Source organism: Gracilinanus agilis, chromosome 3 (assembly GCF_016433145.1).
Source record: "Gracilinanus agilis isolate LMUSP501 chromosome 3, AgileGrace, whole genome shotgun sequence".
In the NCBI taxonomy this organism is placed as follows: Eukaryota; Metazoa; Chordata; class Mammalia; order Didelphimorphia; family Didelphidae; genus Gracilinanus; species Gracilinanus agilis.
In genome coordinates this window covers 243,467,886-243,491,811 of record NC_058132.1, presented here as the reverse complement: position 1 = coordinate 243,491,811, position 23,926 = coordinate 243,467,886, and the positions used below count along the sequence as shown (strand labels likewise).

The 23,926-nt window shown below is 34.5% G+C and overlaps 1 protein-coding gene across 1 annotated transcript in view; it reads left to right on the top strand.

Moving 5' to 3' along the window:
- AGPS (alkylglycerone phosphate synthase) overlaps positions 1-23,926 on the top strand; it is a 166,510-nt gene that overhangs the window by 119,071 nt on the left and 23,513 nt on the right. Inside the window, exons 15-18 of the mRNA XM_044669753.1 lie at positions 1,878-1,947; positions 4,685-4,746; positions 13,708-13,797; positions 21,900-21,999. Of these exons, the coding sequence (XP_044525688.1) occupies positions 1,878-1,947; positions 4,685-4,746; positions 13,708-13,797; positions 21,900-21,999 (322 nt within the window). The remainder of the gene's footprint in view (positions 1-1,877; positions 1,948-4,684; positions 4,747-13,707; positions 13,798-21,899; positions 22,000-23,926) is intronic.

The window sequence follows — 23,926 nt, the reverse complement described above, 5'->3', positions numbered from 1 at the left end:
ATCACTGAAACTTAAAAAAAATATGTCAGCTTCCCTGAAACTCCCCATACCATTCCTTTAATCTCCCAAAGCAAAACAACTCTCCTGGACCACTACTTCTCCATACATGTTGTCTTCCTTGATTAGAATGTAAACCACTTACAGATAGAAACTATCTCTGTTTTGTGGTCATATTCTAGGGCTTATCATGATGTTTGGTACACAATAAAATATTGCTAAAAAGAGGATTTTTATTCATTCTTTCATTCCTTCAGATTTCCATCATGGAATAAAATGAAGTTTCACAGTTTCCCTCTTTCCTTATCCCAATAGTCCCCAAGAAAGTACACAGTATTTTTCCTTAGCGCTTTGAGAAACCATTGGGGAATATATGGCTTTAAAAATAATAAGCATTAGAAAACTACATTAATATGGAAAAGCTACAGAAACCTTCTAGTAATAGTTGCTCTTGATCATTTTCAAAGTTTGAATGAGAGTAGATCAGATATTAACTTCTATTCTTGACCTTCCTGAAGTTTTGAGATACAGACTCACATAGCTCCTCTTGTATCTTTTTTATTTTTGTGTTGAGTTGCCTTTTGTCATCTGCTCTTTTCTTGTGAATAGGACAATAAGAGGTAATGGATGCTTATGTTGGTCATTTGTCCCCACAAATATTCAAATGAAATTACTTGAATTTGAATTTAAAAGATCATTCTCTACTACTTTTTTTAAAAATTCTTATCTTTTGTCTTAAAATTGATACAAAGTATTGGGTTTTTGAGGAAAGAAAGTGATTTGGATTTAAGACATGATAAGTTCAAGATGGACTCCCCTAGTGATTTGGGGCTGGAGACCCAGGCTAGACCTAACTCTAGTTGAGGAAACTTGAGCAGAGAGACTTGTGCATGGTTATACAGTTAGACGATGAGAGAGCTAAAACAAAGAAACCCAAATCCTTTTTCATAGTACCAGCTTTTCCCTTATCTGTGCATATAAAAACTATACTTAATTTTGAGGTTTTTACCCCCCCCCCAGAGGAAATAGTTTTAAAGAAGAGCCTAAAAAAGTATTTATAGAGTTAGTTGTCAGAAATGTTGTATATAATCAGATAAACGACAAGATAAACTAGATATCTAACTTCTACCTAGTTTAACCAGATAAACAAAACATATTCTATGACCATCCTTATTTATAATGGCATTTAGAACCTTCTTTTGTCATTGTATTTATGGTAGTAGCATCTCACCTATATGTTGTTTTACATTTGTCTATATATTACTTTATAGGCTTTCATTCAATGTTTGATGTACATATTTGCCTCCCCTCAAAAGACTGTAAACTATTTAAAGATAGGTCCTGTACTTTTCCTTTTTTTTTTTTTTTTACTGCCTTAAGTACATAGTGCTCTACACATAGGAGATCAGTGAATACCTGACGAGTGAATGAATGATGATCAATATTTGAATATGGATACTTGATTACCAAGAAATCATTATATAAAATAGAGATTAGCTAGACTTCTTGTTCCTCATTTTTTCCCTTTGCTAGTCTTTAAAATAAAAAATCTACTTCTAAAACTAGGGTTGGGGAAAAGAATTAGTAAGCTTTGCTGTTTTTACAAGTTTTTGTTATTTATGGGAATGGAGAGGAAGTTAAAATTAATGACTGAAAGTAAGATAGAAATTTTACCAGTAATCTTCCATTAATCATGCTGTATTCCTCTGACTCACTACTAGACTAGAGTTGGTAGAGCAGGCACAGATTTGCATTAATAAAGCGAGTTTCCTCATTAGGAGTTCCTTATATTAATGAAACAATAGACCTTTCCATAAATATAGAAATTAAATTATGTATAGTTTATTTTTAAAATGCATATGAATAATTTATTCTTGCAGTGGTTTGGCAGCTGGAGAAGACAATGGTCAGAGAGGTTATTTGCTGACTTATATCATTGCATATCTTCGGGTAAGTCATCTTTCATGAATTCATTGCCTGCTCCAAAGCCTACCTTTTCCCATCCCCTCAGTCTCTCACTGTAGCTTATGTAGTAATACAACTGAGCTAGCAAAATATATCATTTTGCCCTAACTTTGAATGGAAGTTATTCTTTATTGGGCTTTTCATTTTCCTCTATTTTTCAGCTTCTCATTTTTTGTATTGGTTATCATTATCATGGACTTCAGTGTGAAATGGGAAGTTCTGCAGACCATTGTTTAACAGATTATTATCTTACTGAACCTAACTGTAGTCCACAGAGGTTTTTTGTTTTGTTTTATTTTATCTTCCCTAGTTTGTATTTCCATTCTCACATTCATGTACCAGCAACCAAAATGAACCTTCTTGATTCTTTAATAGAAACCTTTTTGGTCTCTGAAAGAATGACATATTCTGTCCAGCAAAAATTGAACAGGCCTTTCCTAGTGCTACTGGATACACATCAGAAGTAAATAGTATATAAAATATTGCCCATTTTTTATCTGTTTTAAATATAAATACCATCTTAAAATTATCCATTAAAAAGAAATACTGGCACATTTTAGGTTAAAAATTGGAATCATTAATATTTGTAACTAAAAACAGTTTTGGGAATGTTGATAAAAAGCTTGTAAATGAAAATGATTAATGGAAGGCATAATGTTAGTGAATATCTGAATGGATAATGAGGGTATTAATGATGTGTTGTTAATGTATTAAGCTTAGTTCTTAAGAATCAGTTATTTTATATATTCTCATACTATTTATGCAAACAAAAATGGTTTATCTTGTAATCATTGTAATATTTACTCATAAAGCAACCCTGATTCATAGTATTGGGAGATTGATCCTTCTGAATAGAAGAGTGCAATTAGTGTTCTTTTCTTTTAGATCACTGGTTTAGCTGTTCTCCAATTGATTTACCCTTTCAGTGATGATGATGATGATGATGATGATGATGATGATGATGATGATGATGAAATTAATATTACTTGTGTATGAATAAAGATCCTTCACCTATTTCCTTTTTCTAGATTTGCATGCTTTTTTCTTTTGGATCTCCCCAGTTATATGGAAGCTGTACTGAATTATTTGCAACACTATGCTATCTAATTCTTATATTGATTTCTTTTGAACTTATGGTCAAGATATTGCCCCTGATCCCTTTGTGTAGCAGTCATTTTCTTTCTAATCTGTTTTTCTTTTAAGAAAGTCCTTGCAGTCAAAAGGCTTTGTCTTTTTTTTCCCTAAACTGCTCTAAAAGCAATCCCCTCAACTATTTTTTGACCTTTTTAAAAAAATTAGTAATTATTAAGGTATTTGTTTATCAGTGTAATGCCTTAGAATTTTTTTAGACAGTGGGGAGATAGTTTTGCCTTTTTGTTGTTTTGTGACTTAAAACTAGGGAATATAACCTTTCTCTTCAAGTAGTTATAATTTCTCACCTTCCATTTCCTTTCATTGCATTAGTATTTTTCCAAGGATGATAGATTGCATATACATGAGATACCAATAAAAGTTATTTAGCCTATAGGTTATTCTTTTTCTATAGGACTGTTTGTCATTGATTGTACTTTTAATTTTTTCAAGTTTTCTACATCCTTTATTATGGATTTCTGATTTCTTAATGCCTCATTAACCCTGCTAACCTGGAAACTCTATTATAACATCTTTGGATAAATGCTTGGTTCTGGACAAGTACTTTAGATCTTTCATGTCTTTTGATTTGTTTTAGTTTTAATTTTTAATTGTCAGATTTCTTTATTTAGTTCTGGGCCTTTAATGAAGTTCTTAAAGAGTTTTTATTTAAAAAGTTTTCTTACATGTAACTTTAATAGTACTCTTTTAAATAATCACCTCTCCTAAGAACTAAATTTCAGATAGCAGTCAGTTTGAAGTCTGTATATTTTATTAGAGTTTAGCTCTTAAGGGAAAAAAAAAACATCAAATTTTCTCTTTCTTTATTTTGCAACAGAAATTTTTATTGTTTATGGAAAGTGTATAATGATTTTGGATCACAAAAACAAGGTCAATTTCATAATTATTATTAAATCATGATCTCTATCTCTATTGACCTTCCATTTTCTATCTTTGCATATTTTAAGCTTTGTTTTTTAAACTTTGACTTGATTGACTAAAAGGTGGTTGTTTTTTCTTAAAACCTTTACCTTCCATCTTAGAATCAATACTAAATATTGGCTCCAAGACAGAAGAGTGGTAAGGGCTAGGCAATGGGGTTTAAGTGACTTGCTCAGGGTCACACAGCTAGGAAGTGCCTGAGGCCAGATATGTACCTAGGACTGCTTTTCTCCAGGCCTGGCTTTCTATCCACAGAGCCATCTAGCTACCCCCAACTAAAAAGTTTTTTATTAAAGAAAAGTTGATTATTTTCATATTGTGAAGGATTCAAAGTACGGGAAATGGAAACCTTTTGAACAGTTAAGTAGGTACAGCTGAGACATGTCAGTAATAGTAGTCTAAGCTTGAAATGTTCTCATCCTTTTCATATGGTCTGTGACATGTTATAAGGGTACCAGCTAGTCTTCTGGTAGTATGGATTCTTGGCCACTCAGAGCCTGATTGAGACTGCTCAGTGGTTTTCAAGAGATCACAAAATGTGTGTTTCCCAGTGTTTAATGGCATAATAACTTATAATTAGAACTCGAACTATAACATAAATTACAGTTGTTTAATATTGCTTTTTTTTTTTAAATGTGTGTATTAACAGGACCTGGCCTTGGAATTCTATGTATTAGGAGAATCCTTTGAGACTTCTGCTCCTTGGGATAGGTAAAATATTAAAATGCCTTAAAAGTGAATGATGCATTTGAATACATTTTAGAGGTCTTGTCAGAATTTTTGAGGATTATACTATGTGTCTTAGTAGTCTTCATTATTTTAGTCATCTAATTATTTTGAAATTTTGACTCTTAAGTAATTTAAGCTTAACCAAAGTCTGCTAACTTTCAGATCTGCAGATGTTAAATCTGAATATTGTACTTTTATAAAAATCATGAATTTGTCATCATGTACTATAGAAAAGCAAGGTTTAATTACCAAAGTGATTTGTTCCTCAGAATTTAAGAATTAAAAGCTATTTATTTTCATATATAGTAAAATTTCTATTTTCTGTGACAAATTAAACTTTCTCTAGTAGGTAGAGATTGAGGAGGTATCACATATCCAAGAAATGAGAAATTTTTAATCCTTTCATAGACATCAAGATTTTAAGAATTAATTGTTAGTTAAAACTTGTTGAAAGTCTTACCTTTGCTTATAATATTTGCATACAATTTTTTTTCTGTTTCTTAGCAAGTTTTTGAAAGCATTATTAGTTTAAAAAAAATCTTTCAGATAATTTATGGAACTTAATTAGGGTCCTTATTAGATAGTTTATGAGACAGCTTGTGACTCAGTGGATAAAGCACTGGGCCTGGAGTCAGGAAGACCTTAGTTCAAAGTTGGCCCTTAGGAACTTACTGATTGTGTGATCCTGGGCAAGTCACTTAACCTCTAATTTCCTTTATCCACTGGAGAAGGAAATGACAAACCATTCCAGTATTTTTGCCAGGAAAAAGAATCCTATTTTTGATGGTCCAAGTCATGAAGGACCAAACATGAATGAACAATAACAAGGTAGTTTGAGGTATCTTATTTTCTACTATGCTCAAATAGGGAGGAAAGACTTAGATTTAATAGATACAAGTAGTTCTTTTATCAAGTTCTAGAACTTCAATCAAGAATTTACCATGTAACCTTCGGATGAGTCACTTTAGCTATCTGGGCCTCAGTTTTGTTATTTATATATAAATTGTTCTTCTTTATGTGAGGTTTGCTAGTACCATATATCCCTCCTAGCTCTATATAATTTCTATCCTTTTAGCCCTGATTCTCCAATAAATAGTATCTCAAGATTACTAGTAGTCTAGCTTTACCAGATATATTTGAAGGGGAATTAGGTGAAACGAGGATGGAAAGGTAAGTTGTAGTTGAATTGTAGAAAGTTTTAACAAACAAAACATTTAAGACCGTGTTTTTTGCAACAGTATAACCAAGAGAAAATTTTTTTAACTTAATATTTCAGTGTGGGTATTATTTTTGGAAAATCATTTTGCTTCCCTATGGCTTTGTTTCCTTACTTGAATAATGTGTTATGTGGATTAAAAAAGTAAATATGAATTCCTTTTGGTTTCTCAGTGCTACAAATATAATTATTCATAATATGAGGTGAGGATTGGGCGAGGCATTACATTGCAGTGAAAAGAATGCTGAGTTTGGCATTAGAAGATTAAGATTTGATTCAGTTAGCCCTACCCTTCCAATTTAGATGGGCAAGTTTCATCACCTCTCTAAGCTTCCTGATCCTTATTCAGTCAATACTATGTGACAGGGACCCACTATGAACCAGGCACCATGCTAAGCTGTGGCAGCAGAGAAAGGCAAAGGCAGTTCTTGCCCCCAGAGGAGTTCGCAGTCAAATGGGGGGAGGTGGGGCAGGGGGAATATATCAAAAGAAGCCAAAAGGAGGTGGGAGGAAAGGGTCCTCAGCAAGGGTCGTGATGAGGTCTACAAGAGCGTAGCCTAGTGATAAATGAAGAGCTGTTGGCTAGGTGGCCAGGGTACCTTCCTTAAATGGAGGATCTGGGAAGAATTTACCGTTTCTTCCCTCCCCAACCCCCCAAGGAGGCCCCTGAGTTGGGGCTCAGGGAAGGTGCTTGGGTTGGGAGTGATATGATCTTGCAGGATGATGAGATTCCTAGGCAGCACAATGAAACCCAAAAAAACTTTGCCAGATGGGCAATAAGGTTGTTCATCTCAATTTCTCCATTTATAAAATGAGGTTAATCCTGCCTGTTCAACTTACCTCACAGATTCATTGTAAAGAATAGACTTTGTGAACCTATGTCAACGTAAGGAATTGCAATCATCATCATCATCATCATCATCATCATCATCATCATCATCATCATCATCATCTTAATTANTCATCATCATCATCATCATCATCATCATCATCATCATCATCATCATCTTAATTATTGGACTCACATTGCTAGATACTGCCCTTAATCCTGCTTTCCCCTTTTTCTTTCTCCTTGGTTTCCCAGAAGCTCCTATTGTTTAGTCGTTTCAGTCCTGTCTGACTCTTTGTGACTCCTTTGGGGTTTTCTTGTTAGAGATACTGAAATGGTTTGCTATTTCCTTCTCTAGCTCCATTTTATAGATGAGGGAGTTGAGGCAAACAGGGGTAAGTGACTTGCCATTGATCATATAGCTAGAAAGTATCTGAGGGCAGATTTGAGCTCAGGAAGATGAGTCTTTCTGATGTAAGGCCTGTACTCTATTCACAGTGCCATCAAGCTGCCCCTTGAGATTATATAGGATAATCCATTTGTTTTAAAGATAAAGAAACTTTGAGAGATGAATTTTCTTACTTAATGAGTCACCCACCCAAACCCAGTTCTGATTCCCAAGGTCTCTACATTACCCTACACATACACCACTGAATTATAAGGCAGCATAGTACATTTGGTATAAGAAAACCTGTAATAAAACCCCAGCTCTCTTAGCTACATGATTTTGGGTAAGTGACCTCTCTGGCCTCAGTTCTCCCCATCTGTAAAATGAAAGAATTGAACTAGATGACTTCAACTCAATCTTTAATCCTATTTTTCTTAAATAACTTCTGCTTTAGCTCCACATAACACTTTATTCAGTCCTATCCTTCTCATGATTTCTTTTTAGAAAGAATTTGAATCTTTTACTACCCAGTCTAACTTATCATCTAACCCCTGATCAGCAAGCGTCTTAGAAGCATTTGGAATATAGTCATTGCTTAACACAGTGATTCCTAAAGTGAGTGCCACCGCCCCCTGGTGGGTGCTACAGCGATCCAATGGGATGGTGATAGCCACAGGTGCATTTGGGGGCGGTGAATAACCGTAAAGGGGGTGGTGATAGTGTGTGACAGGGGGCGCTAAGTAATATTTTTTCTGGAAAGGGGGCGGTAGGCCAAAAAAGTTTGGGAACCACTGGTTTAACACATACTTATTTTTATGGCATTTTTGTAGATTCATTTTTGATAACTAGTTTAAAAATAATTTGTTACAGAAAATAGAAACTAATATATATGAAAACAAATGGTTTTTAATGCTTACATTTTGAGGAACAAATCACTTTGGTACTTAAACCTTGTCTTTCTATAGTACATGATGATGAATTCATAATTTTTATAAAATTGCAATATTCCAGGTTTTATATCTACAGATCTTAAAGGTAGTGGATTTTGGTTACACTTGGTTAAGCTTAAATTACTTTTTTTTTTTTTACAAACTGAAATTTCAGAAGGCTGGCTAGATTTAAACAGAATTAGGGACAGCTAAATGGCTCAGTGGATTAAGAGCCAGACCTAGAGAGGGGAGGTCGTGGGTTCAAATGTGGTCCTATGGGGCCATGCATCCTACTGGTGTGACCTTGGGTAAATGATTTAACCCCCATCGTTTAGCCCTTACAATTCTTTTGGCTTAGAACCAATATACTGTATTGATTCTAAGAAGGAAGGTAAGGGTTTTAAAAACTAAAAAAATAATTTAAAAAACAGAACTAGAACTGATGAAAAATTTTGGTATTCCTTGTCATCTGAAATGATGTTTTTAAGACATTCTGTATATTCATTCAGCAAAAATGTTGAGAGATGATTATGTTCAGTGTATTGTGCTAGGCCCATAAACACATAAGATATATCTTCCTTCAATTAATCATGGATTAGAAGATATTCAATAAAAATAATCGATATATACATATAATTTAGAGTCTTTACAAAATTCTTGTGGCTTTTATACCAAATACTTGACTTGTTAGGGCATTTTCAGGCCAGGATCTGAGTCACTGTTAAAAGGGCAAGTAAAGATAGAGAGAGGCAAGTTACTATAGATGGCCTATATAATCCACAGGGAAGTGGGAAGCAAGATTTTTAATTGCAGGTAAAATAAAGCATGTAGCTTTTCTCTGTATATGTTATAACTTTCTTCAATACATTAACCTCTAACATTAACCTGAGAGGTTTGTTCACCTTTAAAGTAGGTATTTTTCTCTATGGTGAGAAGTTGATGATCTGTCTTAATGGTGAACTATTAGTATTAATAAATCAGTATAATTATTAGTATGGTTATTTTTTAAATAAAGAAAAATTTCTTAGAGGTTTTTTCTTTTTTTTTTTTTTCCTTTTTTTTTTTTTTTTTTTAAATCCTTACCTTCTGTCTTGAAGTCAATACTGTGTATTGGCTCCAAGGCAGAAGAGTGGTAAGGGTAGGCAATGGGGGTCAAGCGACTTGCCCAGGGTCACACAGCTGTGAAGTGCCTAAGGCCAGGTTTGAACCTAGGACCTCCAGTCTCTAGGCCTGGCTCTCAATCCACTGAGCTACCCAGTTGCCCCCTCTTAGAGTTTTTTGTAAGTGGGAATGAAATGAATATTGACATGACTTTTACTGGCAATGTGACTATAGTCAAGCTATTTAAATTCTGGATCTTCAGTTTCTTTAGCCATAAAATGAGGATAGTAAATGCTGATAGTGCTTGCTTTGAAGAGTTGTAGTGAAGATCATATCCTATAATGTACACAGAAATAGTTGGCGAACCTTAAAGTGATATACAATATTAGCCATTATTCTTATGGCACAGAGTTAGAGTTTTGTTACTTTTGAAGTAATTAATATAGAGATCACTTTTTAAAAACAAAGTTTTTTCTGGATTTTCCTTATCTCAAAATGGAAGGCTGGATTAACACCTAAACACCATAATAGAATTTATACCACTAGGCTTTAAGATATTTTTTCTGAAATTAAAAAAGTTTTGACTTAATTTTGCTTATGGGCTTTGTTGTAGTGTTTTAGTTATACATATATTTTGGTAGCTGTGTGAAGAATTAATTGGAGAGAGACTAGAAATAGAGAGGTCAATTAGGGAGGTTATTCCAATACTTAAAGATCTATTCCAGTACTTAAAGAGAGAATAAGGCAGATGTGAGAGATTTGTGAGAAGATAGAATTGAACAAGATTTGGCAACTAGTGGAGGGAGAGGGAAATGCCAAGGATGACTCAGGGTTGCAAACTTGGCTGTCTAGAAGGATGGTGGCCCCCTCAATAGTAAAAGCAAAGTTAGTAGGGGAAGGTTTGGAAGAAGGGGAGGGAGAAAACTAATTGGGGATGATGAGTCATCAAGGTAAAGATTTTTAATAGGCAGTGACTGATGTTCAGAGGAGATAGAATAAGGCCAGCTCTTTAGATTTGGAAGTTATCTAATTTGAGATGATAACTACACTTAATGGAGTTGACAAGATTAATGAGAGAGTATGCAAAGAGCAGAGGAAGGTTCAAGATAGAGCCTTGTTTTGCTTAGAGTAGATAGGAGATTTATGATAATCTAGTGAGGAGTAGGTAGACTAAATTCACCAAAAACCCTGGCATAGCAGTCAAGCTAGGGAAGAATACCCAACAGAAGGTAGAGGTCATCAAAGGTAGAGATCATCAAAAAGCCATTATATTTAGCAGGTGAGATTGTTAGCTGTTTTGCAGATAATATTTTTAATAGAGAAGTGAGGTCAGAAGACAAATTGTAAAAGGTAGAAAACTGCTTGTTGAAATGTTGGGGGGGGGGGGGAAAGTCCAGCAAGAAAGCCAGTTTAGCTACACCAAAAAAGTACTTAAGGAGGAACAGTGTTACAATCAAGCTGGAAAGATATCTTGGAGCCACATTGTATCGGACCTTAAATGCCATACAGTAATTTACATTTGATCCCAAATATAATAAGGAAACACTAAGATTTCTTAATCAAGGGAATATCACTTTGGCAGCAATGTGAAAGATGGCTCAGAATTTAAGGGTAGAGGACAGACTAAAACTAAGTTACCTCATTGAAGGCATCTAAGAGCATTGCTGAAAACAACATGTACTGAAAGCATCTGAGCAAGCACACAGCTAGAGTGACCCTCAAAGAAGAGTTATAGCATGGTATCAGTGGAAGAATGCCCTGGAAGTGGCAGCAAGAAGCAGGAAATGTGCCTGTTGTTCCTGATCCAGTGAGTTAGACTGTTTGAGAAAAGGAGCACCTTGTACTAGAGAGGCTAGCTAGAAATTTAATCCCTTTTGTAAAAAGTGAGAAAAAGGATGTCAAGAGGGTGGGAGGAAAAGTTTTGGATGAAGACAATTGGGTTAACAATACTACTGGTATTCTAGAGAATTCTATGGAAGGAGAGGACAGAGTAGGATATGGACTCAGAAAAGGTAGAGATGAGAATAGGGTGTGGTTGGATGGCAAAAATGGGGTTTTTGCTTTGATAAATTGTGACTGAGCCAAAAATCATTTATGAGGCTTTGATCTTGTCATTTATATATGCATATATATATAAATTTTCTCCTTATCAGATATGTCACTGAATCTAGCATCATTGCATTAGACTGGGGTTCACTCATTTTGGAAGTTTTCATTACTGAGAGGAAGGCTTGTTTTAGTTAGTTCAAGGTGCAAAATTGTACTTTGTTTAAAAAAATGTTTTTTTTTTAAAACAATGTCCTTGGAGATTTCTTGGGTTGGCAAAACTAGTATAGGAATGAATATGTATGGTACACATCACAGAATTATATGAATACTTTGTGTTTGTAATTGAGAGAGAATGATGTTTGTTCATCAGTCAAGAAGCATTTATTAAGTACATATTATGTGCTAGGTAGGCATTATGCTCTGCCCAAGGAATACAAAGAAAGGCAAAAGATAATTTCTGTCCTCCAAGAGATCTCAGTCTAATGTGGGAGACAACATGCAATCAACTCTATACAGAGAATCTATATGTAGAATAAATAGGAAATATTCAACAGAAGGGAGGCCCTAGAATTAAGAGAGATTAGAGAAGGATTGTTGAGTGTAAATGGTGGGATTTTAGCTAGGATTTGAAAGGAATCAGGAGGTGGAGATGAGGAAGATCATTGCAGGCATGAGGAGGAATAGCCATAGAAAATTACCAAAGATAGAGGCCGGGGGGGGGGGGGGGAGAGGGAGTTAGTTGTTTTGTTAGTAGATAATTGCCACATATACTAAATAGATTGCTAGTTTTCAAAAACTGATGATATGAATATTTAAAAAGAAGGCAACAGATAGATGAAAAGTATCTGTCACTCTTTCCATAAAATACTTGTTTTCTTCATTGATGACCATGAGCTGTCACATTTGGACTTCAGAATCATAGTTCCCAATATATGTATTTAAAGAAGAATTGAGAAAGTATTCTAAAGGTAATGGAAATGAGAAGAATCAGATGGACTGGAACAAAACCATACATAGGATGTTCTTTCTGGAACCAACAGTTTTCAAGGTGTTGATGAATCTCTTTTCAGGATATGTGAAAGTGAGTAAATTATCAAGCATTTGGAAAAGTTTGAGACCTTAATACCAGTTAGGCAAATGAGAAAATATCAGAAGGAGCTACTATCCTGTCCCTGCAGAATTTTGTGAAAATAATTTTCATTTCCACTGAAGTTCACCTCAGTGAAAGAATGATAAAGAAACTGTAAAGTTTTTAATGTTTTGCAAAAATCTATACCAGACCACATTTTCACTGTTATACAATTGACTAAAGGAGTAGAGGAAACCACAAGATGGCATTATGCTTATTTTTGTTGATTATAAAATGTATTTGATTAAGAAGAATAAAAATACCATCTTAGAGACACTCCAACTAGGTTCCTGTAAATTACTTGTTGTAGCAAGTATACTATAGAAGGGAATATGCACAGTGCACAGGAGTTATACTTAATCCTTTATGTTTTTATATGCACATACAAGTATCAAATCATATTATTTGAAAGATGTTTTGTTTTGTTTTAAACCCTTGTACTTCAGTGTATTGTCTCATAGGTGGAAGAGTGGTAAGGGTGGGCAATGGGGGTCAAGTGACTTGCCCAGGGTCACACAGCTGGGAAGTGGCTGAGGCCGGGTTTGAACCTAGGACCTCCTGTCTCTAGGCCTGACTCTCACTCCACTGAGCTACCCAGCTGCCCCCACTCTGGAACACTTTTAACAACTCTAAGCTTTCCTGGAAACAAAGGTCCACATCTTTAACTGTAGTATTTTCTCTAGTGATATCATATGATTGTTACTAAAAGATTATAGCTGAGTATCACTCAGGGGCAATGAAAAGTTGAGAATGAATAAAACTACCAGTCAGTCAAGAAGCTCAATCCCTTTATTATTAAGCCCAGAGAAAAACTGAACAGCGTAACAGACATTCAATGAATGGATGGATGGATGAGTAGATGGGCAAGAAGGAAGCAAAAAAGGAAGTAGACTAGTCAGATAGTAAGAATGAGGAATAAACAGTAGAGAGCAATTTTCCTTTTTTTGCTTCTCCAAAATATCAAGAAATCTAAAAAAAGATTTCCCTTTTCCCTAGAAGCCGCTTTAGAGGAGTACATGGACAAGAGTTGCACAGAATGATGACTTAAAATCTGTGCCATTGAAGGAGTTACTTATATTGATACAATCGCAGATCCATCAAAATATATTCAATATACTTAAAATTATAGTGAACATATTTTTCTTTCCTTGATGATTAAGAAGGTACTTCAGGAACTTAACAGTATCTTTAGGGTCATCATTATACAGAGGTCTACCAAAGAGACTGCCATTTGAATGATTTCCAGCCTTTATGTGAATTTCTGTGAAACTTAATATTTTCTGTAATTATGCTTCTTTCCAGGGTTTTAGATCTCTGTAGAAATGTAAAGGAAAGAATAGCAAGAGAATGCAAAGAAAAAGGTGTCCAGTTTGCGCCTCTTTCTACATGCAGGTAAGTTTTTCTTATTCTTTGATTCTTTTTTTCTAGCCAGTAAATTCATTATTATTTTTGCCAATGGAAAGGAAGCTTAATTTGTCCCTCTGTGTAGAGCTCAATGCCACTTCACCTGGCATGCTTTCCTACCTCAGCTACCACTCATTCAGTTCAGGACCAGAATATCTCATTGTTCCTTTGATACTAAACCTCCTGGACAGCAGAATGGAGTTGTAGCCCAGGTTAGTAATATAAAAGGAGCAAGGAATCTTGCCATTGAGGTCAGGGCCATGGTCTTGTCCTCCTGGCAGTAAGAACAATTCCCACACCATAGATGGTAACCAGAAGTTGACCAAACAGCCAATAGAAAATCTTTTTCTTTGCAGATATTCACCTGTTAGCCATTTAATCATTTTTTGATTAAATGAATTTGGGGTAAGGGATGGAATATGGGAAAAATGTTTCAGACAAAAATTAATTAATGAACTTGCCTTTTTGGTTCAATTTATAAGTTGTAAAATTGACAATGAAAGGTAATCTTGTCAGTGGTTGAGAAAAGCTACTTTTGTACTCAATTAGTCTTCTGACATTTATTTTCTGTGTTACCCACCAGGCAACCAAGTATAACAAGATTGATTTGAGCATTTGACCTCTCTAAAAAGTCATAGCATTGATTGGCATGGAGAGTGAATGGAAAGCAGGTCAGACTTTGAGAAAAGGATCTTATGATAAATGAAATGGTAGTACTTTAACACTTAAAAACCCATTGAAACATCCTGCATGTATAACTTCCTAGTGTATTTCATTTAATTATTCTTTTTATTCGTTTGAGGTGAAAAGGCCATATACATAGCAAAATGATCTTCAAACTATTGTTCAGCTTCATATCTCCAGTCCAGTGCTAATAAATCATTAAAACATTGATTCTCAATGATTTTTTTCCCTAGTGGTGAGTACTAGCTATACAAGAGAGATTACCCATTTCTAAGGGCTTTCTAGGGTTTTTGTTTTGTTTTGTGGTATGCTAATTTGCATGTATTTGTAATGTGGTATTCTATAATTGTTAATCTGAAAGTAATTTTACTATTTTCATGATGTTTTTTTTATCACATTCTTTTTTGTTTATTCTTTTAAGGATTGTTACTATAATAAAAATTTATGCATTGATTTTTATGTGTATATATATATATATATATCAGCACATGATATGTATGTATATCAGTACATGATAAGTTTGTTAAGAGAGTACTATGTGAAATGAGAACATAGAGAGCTTATTTTTAAGACAGGAAGAACCAAGTTCAAACCCCTTCTACTCCATGCACTGGCCTTGTGATTCTGGGCAAGTCATTTGAACAAATTGTCCAAGACAGCTCTCTAAGGCCTTTAGATTATGTAACTGTTACTGTTTCAGATCAGTGACAGGGTAGTTCCTTCATTAGAGTTCCCTACACAATTGAAATTTTAGGAATGGACCAAAAGTAAAAGATCAGAAGGTAGAGAGAGGGACCAGATTGAATTAGAGGTTTAAATGTAGGACCTGAGCATTTGACCTGTATTCTACTATCTCCATTTAAAGGCTTTTGAGTAGGGAAATAACACAATAAAGGTTTTATTTTAGGGAAATTGTTCTGGTGAAATCATGTGGACTAGCTGGATAGAGAAAGAGACTAGATATTTGGCCACCAGGAAGAAGTCTATTGCAGTCATACCAGGTTAAAGTAATGATGGTCTGGACTGGATTGCCAATATTGGGAAAAGAGAAGAAAAGGATGGACATTGGAGATATTTCGAAGGGAGAATTCATAGGATCTTGTTCCTGTGGATGAAGTAAAGGGAAGACTCATAGATGACCCTTGAGTTATTTGAACCCAGGTCACTGGGAGAATGATAATGTTATCAATGGAAATAAAGGGCTTACCTGATAGAGAGGCAAAAGGAATATAGTTCACTGTAAAGTATTTGTTGAGCATTTATGGTGTCATTTGTTATGATATAAAATAAATATTTTCAGTGACTTCTGAAGAATACCTTTTTGACAAATTATTTTTTAAATTTTCAATTAAATGCAGAAAATAATTTTCTCCCTCTATTATAGTTTCACTTTTAAAAATATTAATTGAGGCTCTGACAGGATTGTTAGGGGAATAGACTGGCATTAGAAGATAATGGCAGTGCTTTTGTATTTCTAAGTGAATATTTTACCCTTAAAATTTATTAAAAAGTTCTAGAAGCTCTTAAATTTTACAAGAAGCTTAGTTGATAAATTCCTTTCAAACCTCAAGTGGGCAGTACTGCTTTATTTTGATATTGAAAATACATTAGATATTAAGATTCATCCATCATTTTTTCTAATGATTCTGATTGCTTATATCCTCATTAAAAGTTGAGAAAACATATAACAGTTGAATTAGCAGCTCTTATTTCTGAGTGTATTTTTTTACAAGTCTTTTTACCTTTTTTTTTTTTTCTTTTCCTAAGAGCAACTTAGATTTTGTCTAGCAAGGGGGAAAAAAACCTCCTTATCCTTGTCCACATCAAAATACAAAATTAAAACAACAGCAAGTTCCAATGTATTCAGAATGCCAGAAAAGGAATTGATTGACTTAATTAGGTGGTCTGGTTAATATAGCAAAATGTATTTAATACTGAAACAAACAACTTAGTTTAAACTTAAGTAAGTCAGAACATACTTTGGGATTTTTTAATGCCTCTGTGAATTATAGTACTTATTATCTGTGGTTATTTAAACTTACTAATGTTGACTTTTTAACCATGGTTAGTTTACTTGGTTGAACTACACTGTAATATAATGAAAAAAATACCATTCTCTATAATTATATACCAAAATGTATATACATATACAAGCTTTTCAAAAATCTGAAAAAAGATAAAAACAAATTTACCATAAAAAACACTATAAAGGCAATAACTTAATTTTTTTTGTTTTATCAGCATTTTATCAGAAGTTAATCTTATATATTCAAATACAAATTCCCATTCTAATTGTGGTGTGTGTTGTCCAATTTCTTCAACAACTCCCCCATCCCCCAATATCACTATGCTATAGAATTCTTGGTTAGTAAATGCACTAATTCAAAAATTATAGTTGACATATTGGAGGTCTTAGATCCTTTTGAAATTAAAAACTAGATTTTGATTTTTGGCAGCCACTATATCAACTTTTCTAGGTGTTTGGTAGTTTTCGTCACACGTTGATGTGCTCAAATGTATTATGAATTGAATCAGGGGTTGAGATAACCAGAAATTCAGGACTGACTTCTTTTTTTAAATAAGGTGTTTTCTTTCATGCGACCATGATCTTTGGTCCCTAGTGTTATAATAAGCTTATCTTACTGCAATGTAAAATTTCATTGCCTATTTATTCATTGAAAATTACACCCACTACGTTTTATAAAGCCCAAGTTCAGCCAGGCTTTGCAACAAAGGCTGAGTTTTTTGGACAATGAAAGTAGTCAATTTGAATAGTTTATTTAATCACATTCCTCTTTCATTTCTTTTATGTCTTTCAATATTACAATTTTGTGTAGTTTTTCAGTTTTATCTGACTCTTCCTGACCCCATTTGGGGTTTTCTAGGCAAAGATACTAGTATATAGTCTTGCCATATCCTTCTCCAGTTCATTTTACAGACAAGGAAACTGAGGCAATCAGGGTTAAGTGAATTGTCCCTGGTCACGGAGTTAGCAAACATCTGTAGTCAGACTTGAACTCAGGAAGACTGACCCCAAGCCCAACACTGCATGCACTATTGCGCCATCTAGCTGACCATTTATTGGTACAGTTCACATAGAGATACTATCTGTACCCTTCTTGATGAAAAACAGCATCCTTTTCTTCATCATCCTTCTCCTCTCCCCCAAAAAGAAGAGAAGCCTGTTTGTACTATATCTACTATTTTCCTTATACTTTATACATTTTTGTTTAAAATTTATAAATTCAGTGGATCTTTTTGATGAGTGAATTAACATTAGAAAAAGGCACAGCTGGCAAATTGGCAGCACTAGAAGAAATTAGACATTGTTGAACAGTTTATTTCTTCTCTTGCAAAGCACCTAACATTTGGCCTGAAAGATCATTAAAATTTTAGATTAGAGTCTATTTGTATTTTGTAGTTAAAGGGGTATTTCCTCTGTATTTGTTACTTCTGCTAAATTGAATTCCTTGCGGGAACCTTGCTAATTGGGTTTGCAGATCTGAGTATGATTACCTTTGCTTTCATTTAAACTCCTCAGTTAATTGCGTAGCCTGGGTGACTTGTGCTTTATAAAAAATAGGAAGTTGTGAGATTTTTTAGAGAAATGTTTAATTTCTTCCATACCAAAAAGAGGTCATTTGATAATTAAAGCCATAACTGTGTTGTACTAAATCATGTTGCAATTGATACTTTCATTTCAAATCCTTCATCTTCTATCATGTGTGTGTGTGTGTGTGTGTGTGTGTGTGTGTGTGTGTGTGTGTGTATCTCAGTAGAGTAAAAGCAGTCCTAGAGGTGTTTGTAATGAATAGGGGTAATGATACACATAGTCTGATAGATAGTTTTGGTCCTTCCAAAATTTAGAGCTAAAATTCTTATTCTGAATTTTGTACCTCATCTTGAGAGTTGGGAAGTCATCATCATGTCCTTTTTGTCATATCACTTTAGATTTGTTGACATCCTCTTCATCACCAACTTAAAACCATGCATGGGTTCATTCAGTAGGTAGCATATCGGTTTACCTTCAGTCTCTCCCTGTTTTAAGCTTCCCTACATACTAATGACATATTAATTTACCTAAAATACTATTTATCTTATGTCACTCCTTTACTTAAGAGTTTATAATGACTTCTCCTACTGCCTCTTCAATCAAGTACAAACTACTCAGTTTGGGATTTAGGCTCTGCATTGAGCCTGTCTTACCTTTCCAACCCTGTTTTTTTACATGTGTTTCTCAATTGGGAATCTCCTACGTATACAATAATTTGGCCTTTCCTGTTTCAAAGAACAAACATATGTCTACCCCTGGTCCTTTTCTGAAGTTCTTTTCTCCCTCTCACATTACTATTCCTCTCTGTTAAGCCAATATATAATTCTATACTAACTTAAAGCTCCAACTCAAGGCAACTTCTCCATGAGTCTTTTTCCTGTCAGCCACCCAACAGTGTTTTCCTGCTTTGAAGTGTAACTAGTACTGCAAAACCTCAGTTTTTGTTTCATATAACCTGGAATTGTCTTCCAGTTAAATTATGAACCCTTTACGGGGTTCATGAGCAAGGTCTTTTAGGCCCTTACTTATCCATATTTGTTAATTTTATTAGCTAAACTATTAAACTAATTCAGACTCTTATCAGGAAAACATATTTTCTCTTCCCTGGAAGGAAAGATACTGTGTTTTGTTTGTTGTTCATTGCCTCTGAGTAAAAAAGTCTTTTATCTACTTTTAAGAAGAACTAGTTTCTTTTCCATGCCCTTATAGGCTAAAGGCCTTCCTGTAAGCCTGTTAAAATTTAGAGGGTGAGGTAATACCATTACAGCAATGAGGGTATTCATCATTCAACCAACAATCAAATTTTATTAAACACTTAATATATACTAGTCACTGTCCTATGTGCTGCGGATACAATGAGCAAAAAAAATCCCTGATCTTAAGGAAGTTAAATTCTAATGCAGGAGCCAACATATGAACTAGTACATACAAAAGAAATATTAAGTAGATGGAAGGTAATCTTAGAAAGTATGTTACTGTCACCTGGGAATGCCAAAAAGTGCCCTCTGGAGGAAGTAGTGCTTGAGTCAAGTCTTGAAGGACCCCTGAGATTCTCGAAGTTAGAAATTGGGAAAGAATATTCCAGGCATAGGGAACATATAGTACAAAGACACTGAGATGAGCAATGAAACAACATATGTAAGGAGTAACTAATAGTCCAATATAACTGGATTGTGGAATTTGTGAAAGGGAGTAGAATATAAGAAGACTAGAAAGGTAGGAAGGGACTGAATTTTGAAGAGTTTAAAATGACAACACAGAACCTTTGTATTTGATCCTGTAGGTTATAGGGAGTCACTGGAATTTATTGAGTAGATACCTTATGTATAGTAGATCTGTGCTTGAGGAAAATCATCAACTAGGGAACTGAATTGAGATTGGGTTGGATTGAGACTTGAGTCAGAGAAATTAATTATGAGAGAGAAAGGTGTGCAAGAGACCATTTAAAGAAAAAAAATTAGAAGATTTGGCAATATATTGGACATGTGAGTTGAATAGCAGAGGAAAGTCAAGACCAAGATGGTAAAACTCTGTGACTGGAAAGATGGTGCTCATAATAGGAACAGGGAAATTTAGAAGAGACTTTGGTTTTGAGGGAAAGATAATAATTTCTTTTCTGGGCATGTTGAGTTTGAGATAACTCCAGAACATCCAGTTTGAAATGTTTAATAGGCGTAATTGGTGGTATAATTCTATATATTAGGAGAACAAGTAGGAATCTTATGCACAGAGTTGATTATGATTCATGGAAGCTAGTGAGACCAAAAGTTTAGAAAGAAAAGAGAAGAGGATCCAGGAAGGAGTCTTGGGAGAATTTGGGGAGAGTTAGTGACTTTGACATAGATGATGAGCAAGCAAAAAAGGATGAGAAAAGTAGTATCACAGAAATCCAGAGGGAAAAAGTGATCAACAGTATGAAATACTGTAGAGAGGTCAAAAAGGTTCAAGATTGAGAAAAGGCTACTAGATTTATCAATTAAGAGATCATTGATAGTTGTGAAGAGAACATTTTTAGTTGAATGATGAAATTAGAAGTCTTGGAGAGGGCTTTGAAAAGAGAGAGTAACATAATTATCCATAAAAATTATTCAAAATAATTGTTTCCAATAAGCAAATTCTTTTATTTTTGTATCCAGTATTAGCTTTTTCTTTTTACATTTTCTGAGATTATTTAATTTTCTTAATCTTAAAATATCTCAACAAAAGACATAATTTATGTTTATATACATATATTATACATATATTTAATGTTTGATATCTTTAAACACTGGCAAATAACAGTAATTTTACCTTGCTTTAAAACATGCCTTTTGCCATAAAAATCAAAGCCCTTTACATATTTGGTTTCTATAATATGGGAAGGAAAACAGTTTTGAAAAGCTTGTTCCTTGTACAAGTCCTTTTCAAGTCACTGTAAGTTTTGCCATAGGTTCTATGTTGGCCACCTAAGCTATGGCTGAGCCAATGGTAGAGCTAGTTCCTTACATTTTGCTTAGCTTCTACATTTCTATTTAGGGTTTTTCCTACATGGCTACACTTTCTTTCTAGTACTTATTTCTGTAGGAGGAAAATGTATATACTCCTTCATTAAACTGTTCATCATTGGTAGGTATTTTCTTCCTTTCCTTCCTTTGGCAGGAATGCCAGTGTGGTGTTTATAGTGTAAATAAAAGTCTGAATTTTAAAAATGCCATTCTAATGAGGAAATAATTGCTCATATTTATTTAGTTGAATGGAGAGAGGAGTAAGAAATAGTACACTGTTCCATGTTAAGATATCCATTACTTTTAGGCTTAAATAACACATTCCTCTCAAGTTATGTACCCACTGTTCAGTTTATGTCATCATTTTATTTGATTAGAAGAATGAACTTCTAATTGCATATTTACAAGTAGAGCTAATAGTTCCTTGCCATTATTTCTGAATAACTATGACTATGATTAAAAAAAAAAAAGCAGTGAAAACAACAGTGCCATGAATAAAGGAAGGCTTGTGTTTTATTTCCCAGTCTTTAGCAATATGAGATTAAACAGAAAAATGACTAAATTTGTGCTATCTAATATTAATTAAAGTTACACTTAAAATAAGATCCTTTTCTCTCCCAATGCTTTTTTAGTTTACCAGTTTTTGGCACTAGTACTAAAGGGGGCTAATTAATTAGATTCCTTTTAGATAAAAAAATACTTTTAAAACATCTGTGGCAGAGAAGGAAATTGGATAGGGAATGAGAAAATGGCCTAAACTAATCATAAAAATGACTTTAGCTTTAAAGATCTAATAGTTTTATATGTTATTTTGCTTTATTTCATGTAATACTAAAGTTCTTTTGATTTTCTCTTGTCTTACTTTTTAGGGTGACACAGACATATGATGCAGGTGCATGTATCTACTTCTATTTTGCCTTTAACTACAGAGGAATTAGTGACCCTCTGACTGTCTTTGAACAAACTGAGGTAATTGCAAAGAAATAACTTGTATTCCTTAATCATCTTTAATCAACTTGTAATTCAAATTTGTGGTGCTTAGTTTGATGGTCTTTCATCACAAATAATTATATCAGTTCCTATTCCTAGAACAGGGGTCGACAACCTTTTTATGCCGTGAGAGCCATAAACGCCACTTTTTTTAAAATGTAATTTGGTGAGAGCCGTACGGTGCTCACAGTGTGCGCTCCTGTAACAGCGCCTGAAAAAAAATGGACTTTATGGCTCCTGCAGAAAGAGCCATATCTGGCCCTCAAAAGAGTCAGATATGGCTCGAGAGCCATACGTTGCCGACCCCTGCTCTAGAAGCACTGTAAATATTCTCTTGTACTACCTTTCTAATGTTATGACTTGGTTGTAGAATAACAGTACCATTCTAATCTACAGGCAATAAATCCTTAGATTTTATTTTTAACATATAGTATTTGAATGCAAAAAAATAGCACAAAGACCACTGGAGCTTCATATGATAGCACTTTGGCAATAGAACTTATCCAGATGGTAACTACTTTTGAGGTCAGCCAGAGAGCTGTAATATTTTTTTTTTTAACCCTTGTACTTCGGTGTATTGTCTCATAGGTGGAAGAGTGGTAAGGGTGGGCAATGGGGGTCAAGTGACTTGCCCAGGGTCACACAGCTGGGAAGTGGCTGAGGCCGGGTTTGAACCCAGGACCTCCTGTCTCTAGGCCTGACTCTCACTCCACTGGCTACCCAGCTGCCCCTGTAATATTTTTAATATACCCTGCCTAAGTGGGGCAGCTGGGTGGCTCAGTGGATTGAGAGCCAGGCCTAGAGACTGGAGGTCCTAGGTTCAAGTCCGGCCTCGGACACTTCCAGCTGTGTGACCTTGGGCAAGTCACTTGACCCCTATCGCCCACCCTTACCACTCCTGGGCTAAGGACGGTCCCTAGCCAGGATGAAAAAGGAGGAGGGTTGGGCGTGGGGCTAGCAACCCCACCCTGTAAAAACTACATCTGCTAAAGAAACTGCAACCTAAAGTAGGGGCAGCTGGGCTAGCTCAGTGGATTGAGAGCCAGGCCTAGAGACGAAAGGTCCTAGGTTCAAATCAAAGACACTTCCCAGCTGGGTGACCCTGAGCGACCCATTGCCTACTGGTTGTGGCCCTATGCTCCTAGAATGGAGTCCCAGGATCAAAAAAAAAAAAAAAAAAAAAAGTGATAATCATGACCATTTTCATATTGAGATTATATATACTCAAGATGTTAAGGTACTATCTGTCATCAATCACCCTTCCTAAGTGGCTCAGATCTTCATTTCTTTTTCTACTAATTATTATAAAATTTTCTAGTCAGATACAACTTTTTCATTTTTAGATATATCTGATGTATAGAGCTAGACATTTGGGATTATAGTTATATCTAGTTTCAGAATATCTCAGTTTATTGTCCCTTGAAGTGCTTAATATAAAAATGTTGGTGAATTGCAACTGATTTGAAATCTTAATAAATTTGTATATGTGTATATATGTGTGTGTCTGTGCATATATATGTTTATTTGACTAAATGAGGGACAATTACAGAATAATATGAACCAATTTTAAAGTATAGTTTAAAATGCTATTTTCTCAAAATTAAGAAGAGTACATAATCTGTATCTATTTAGCAATAGTAATATTATCTTGCAAAACTGTATAAAGTGTTTTTATTTCTCAGAGCAGTTTTCACATGTTATTCTCTTTTTTATCCTCATAGTATTCTGAGTGAACAGATAGTAGTCTGTTTTAGAAATCAACAAACTAGCTCAGGGAAGTTGAAATTTTGCTCAAGTTACACAGCAAGTTAATGGTAGAAACTAGAATCCAGATTCCCTGTATCATCATTTAATGTTTATTTGTTTTATGGTGGTGAAATGACTGAACAGTATCATCAACAAAATG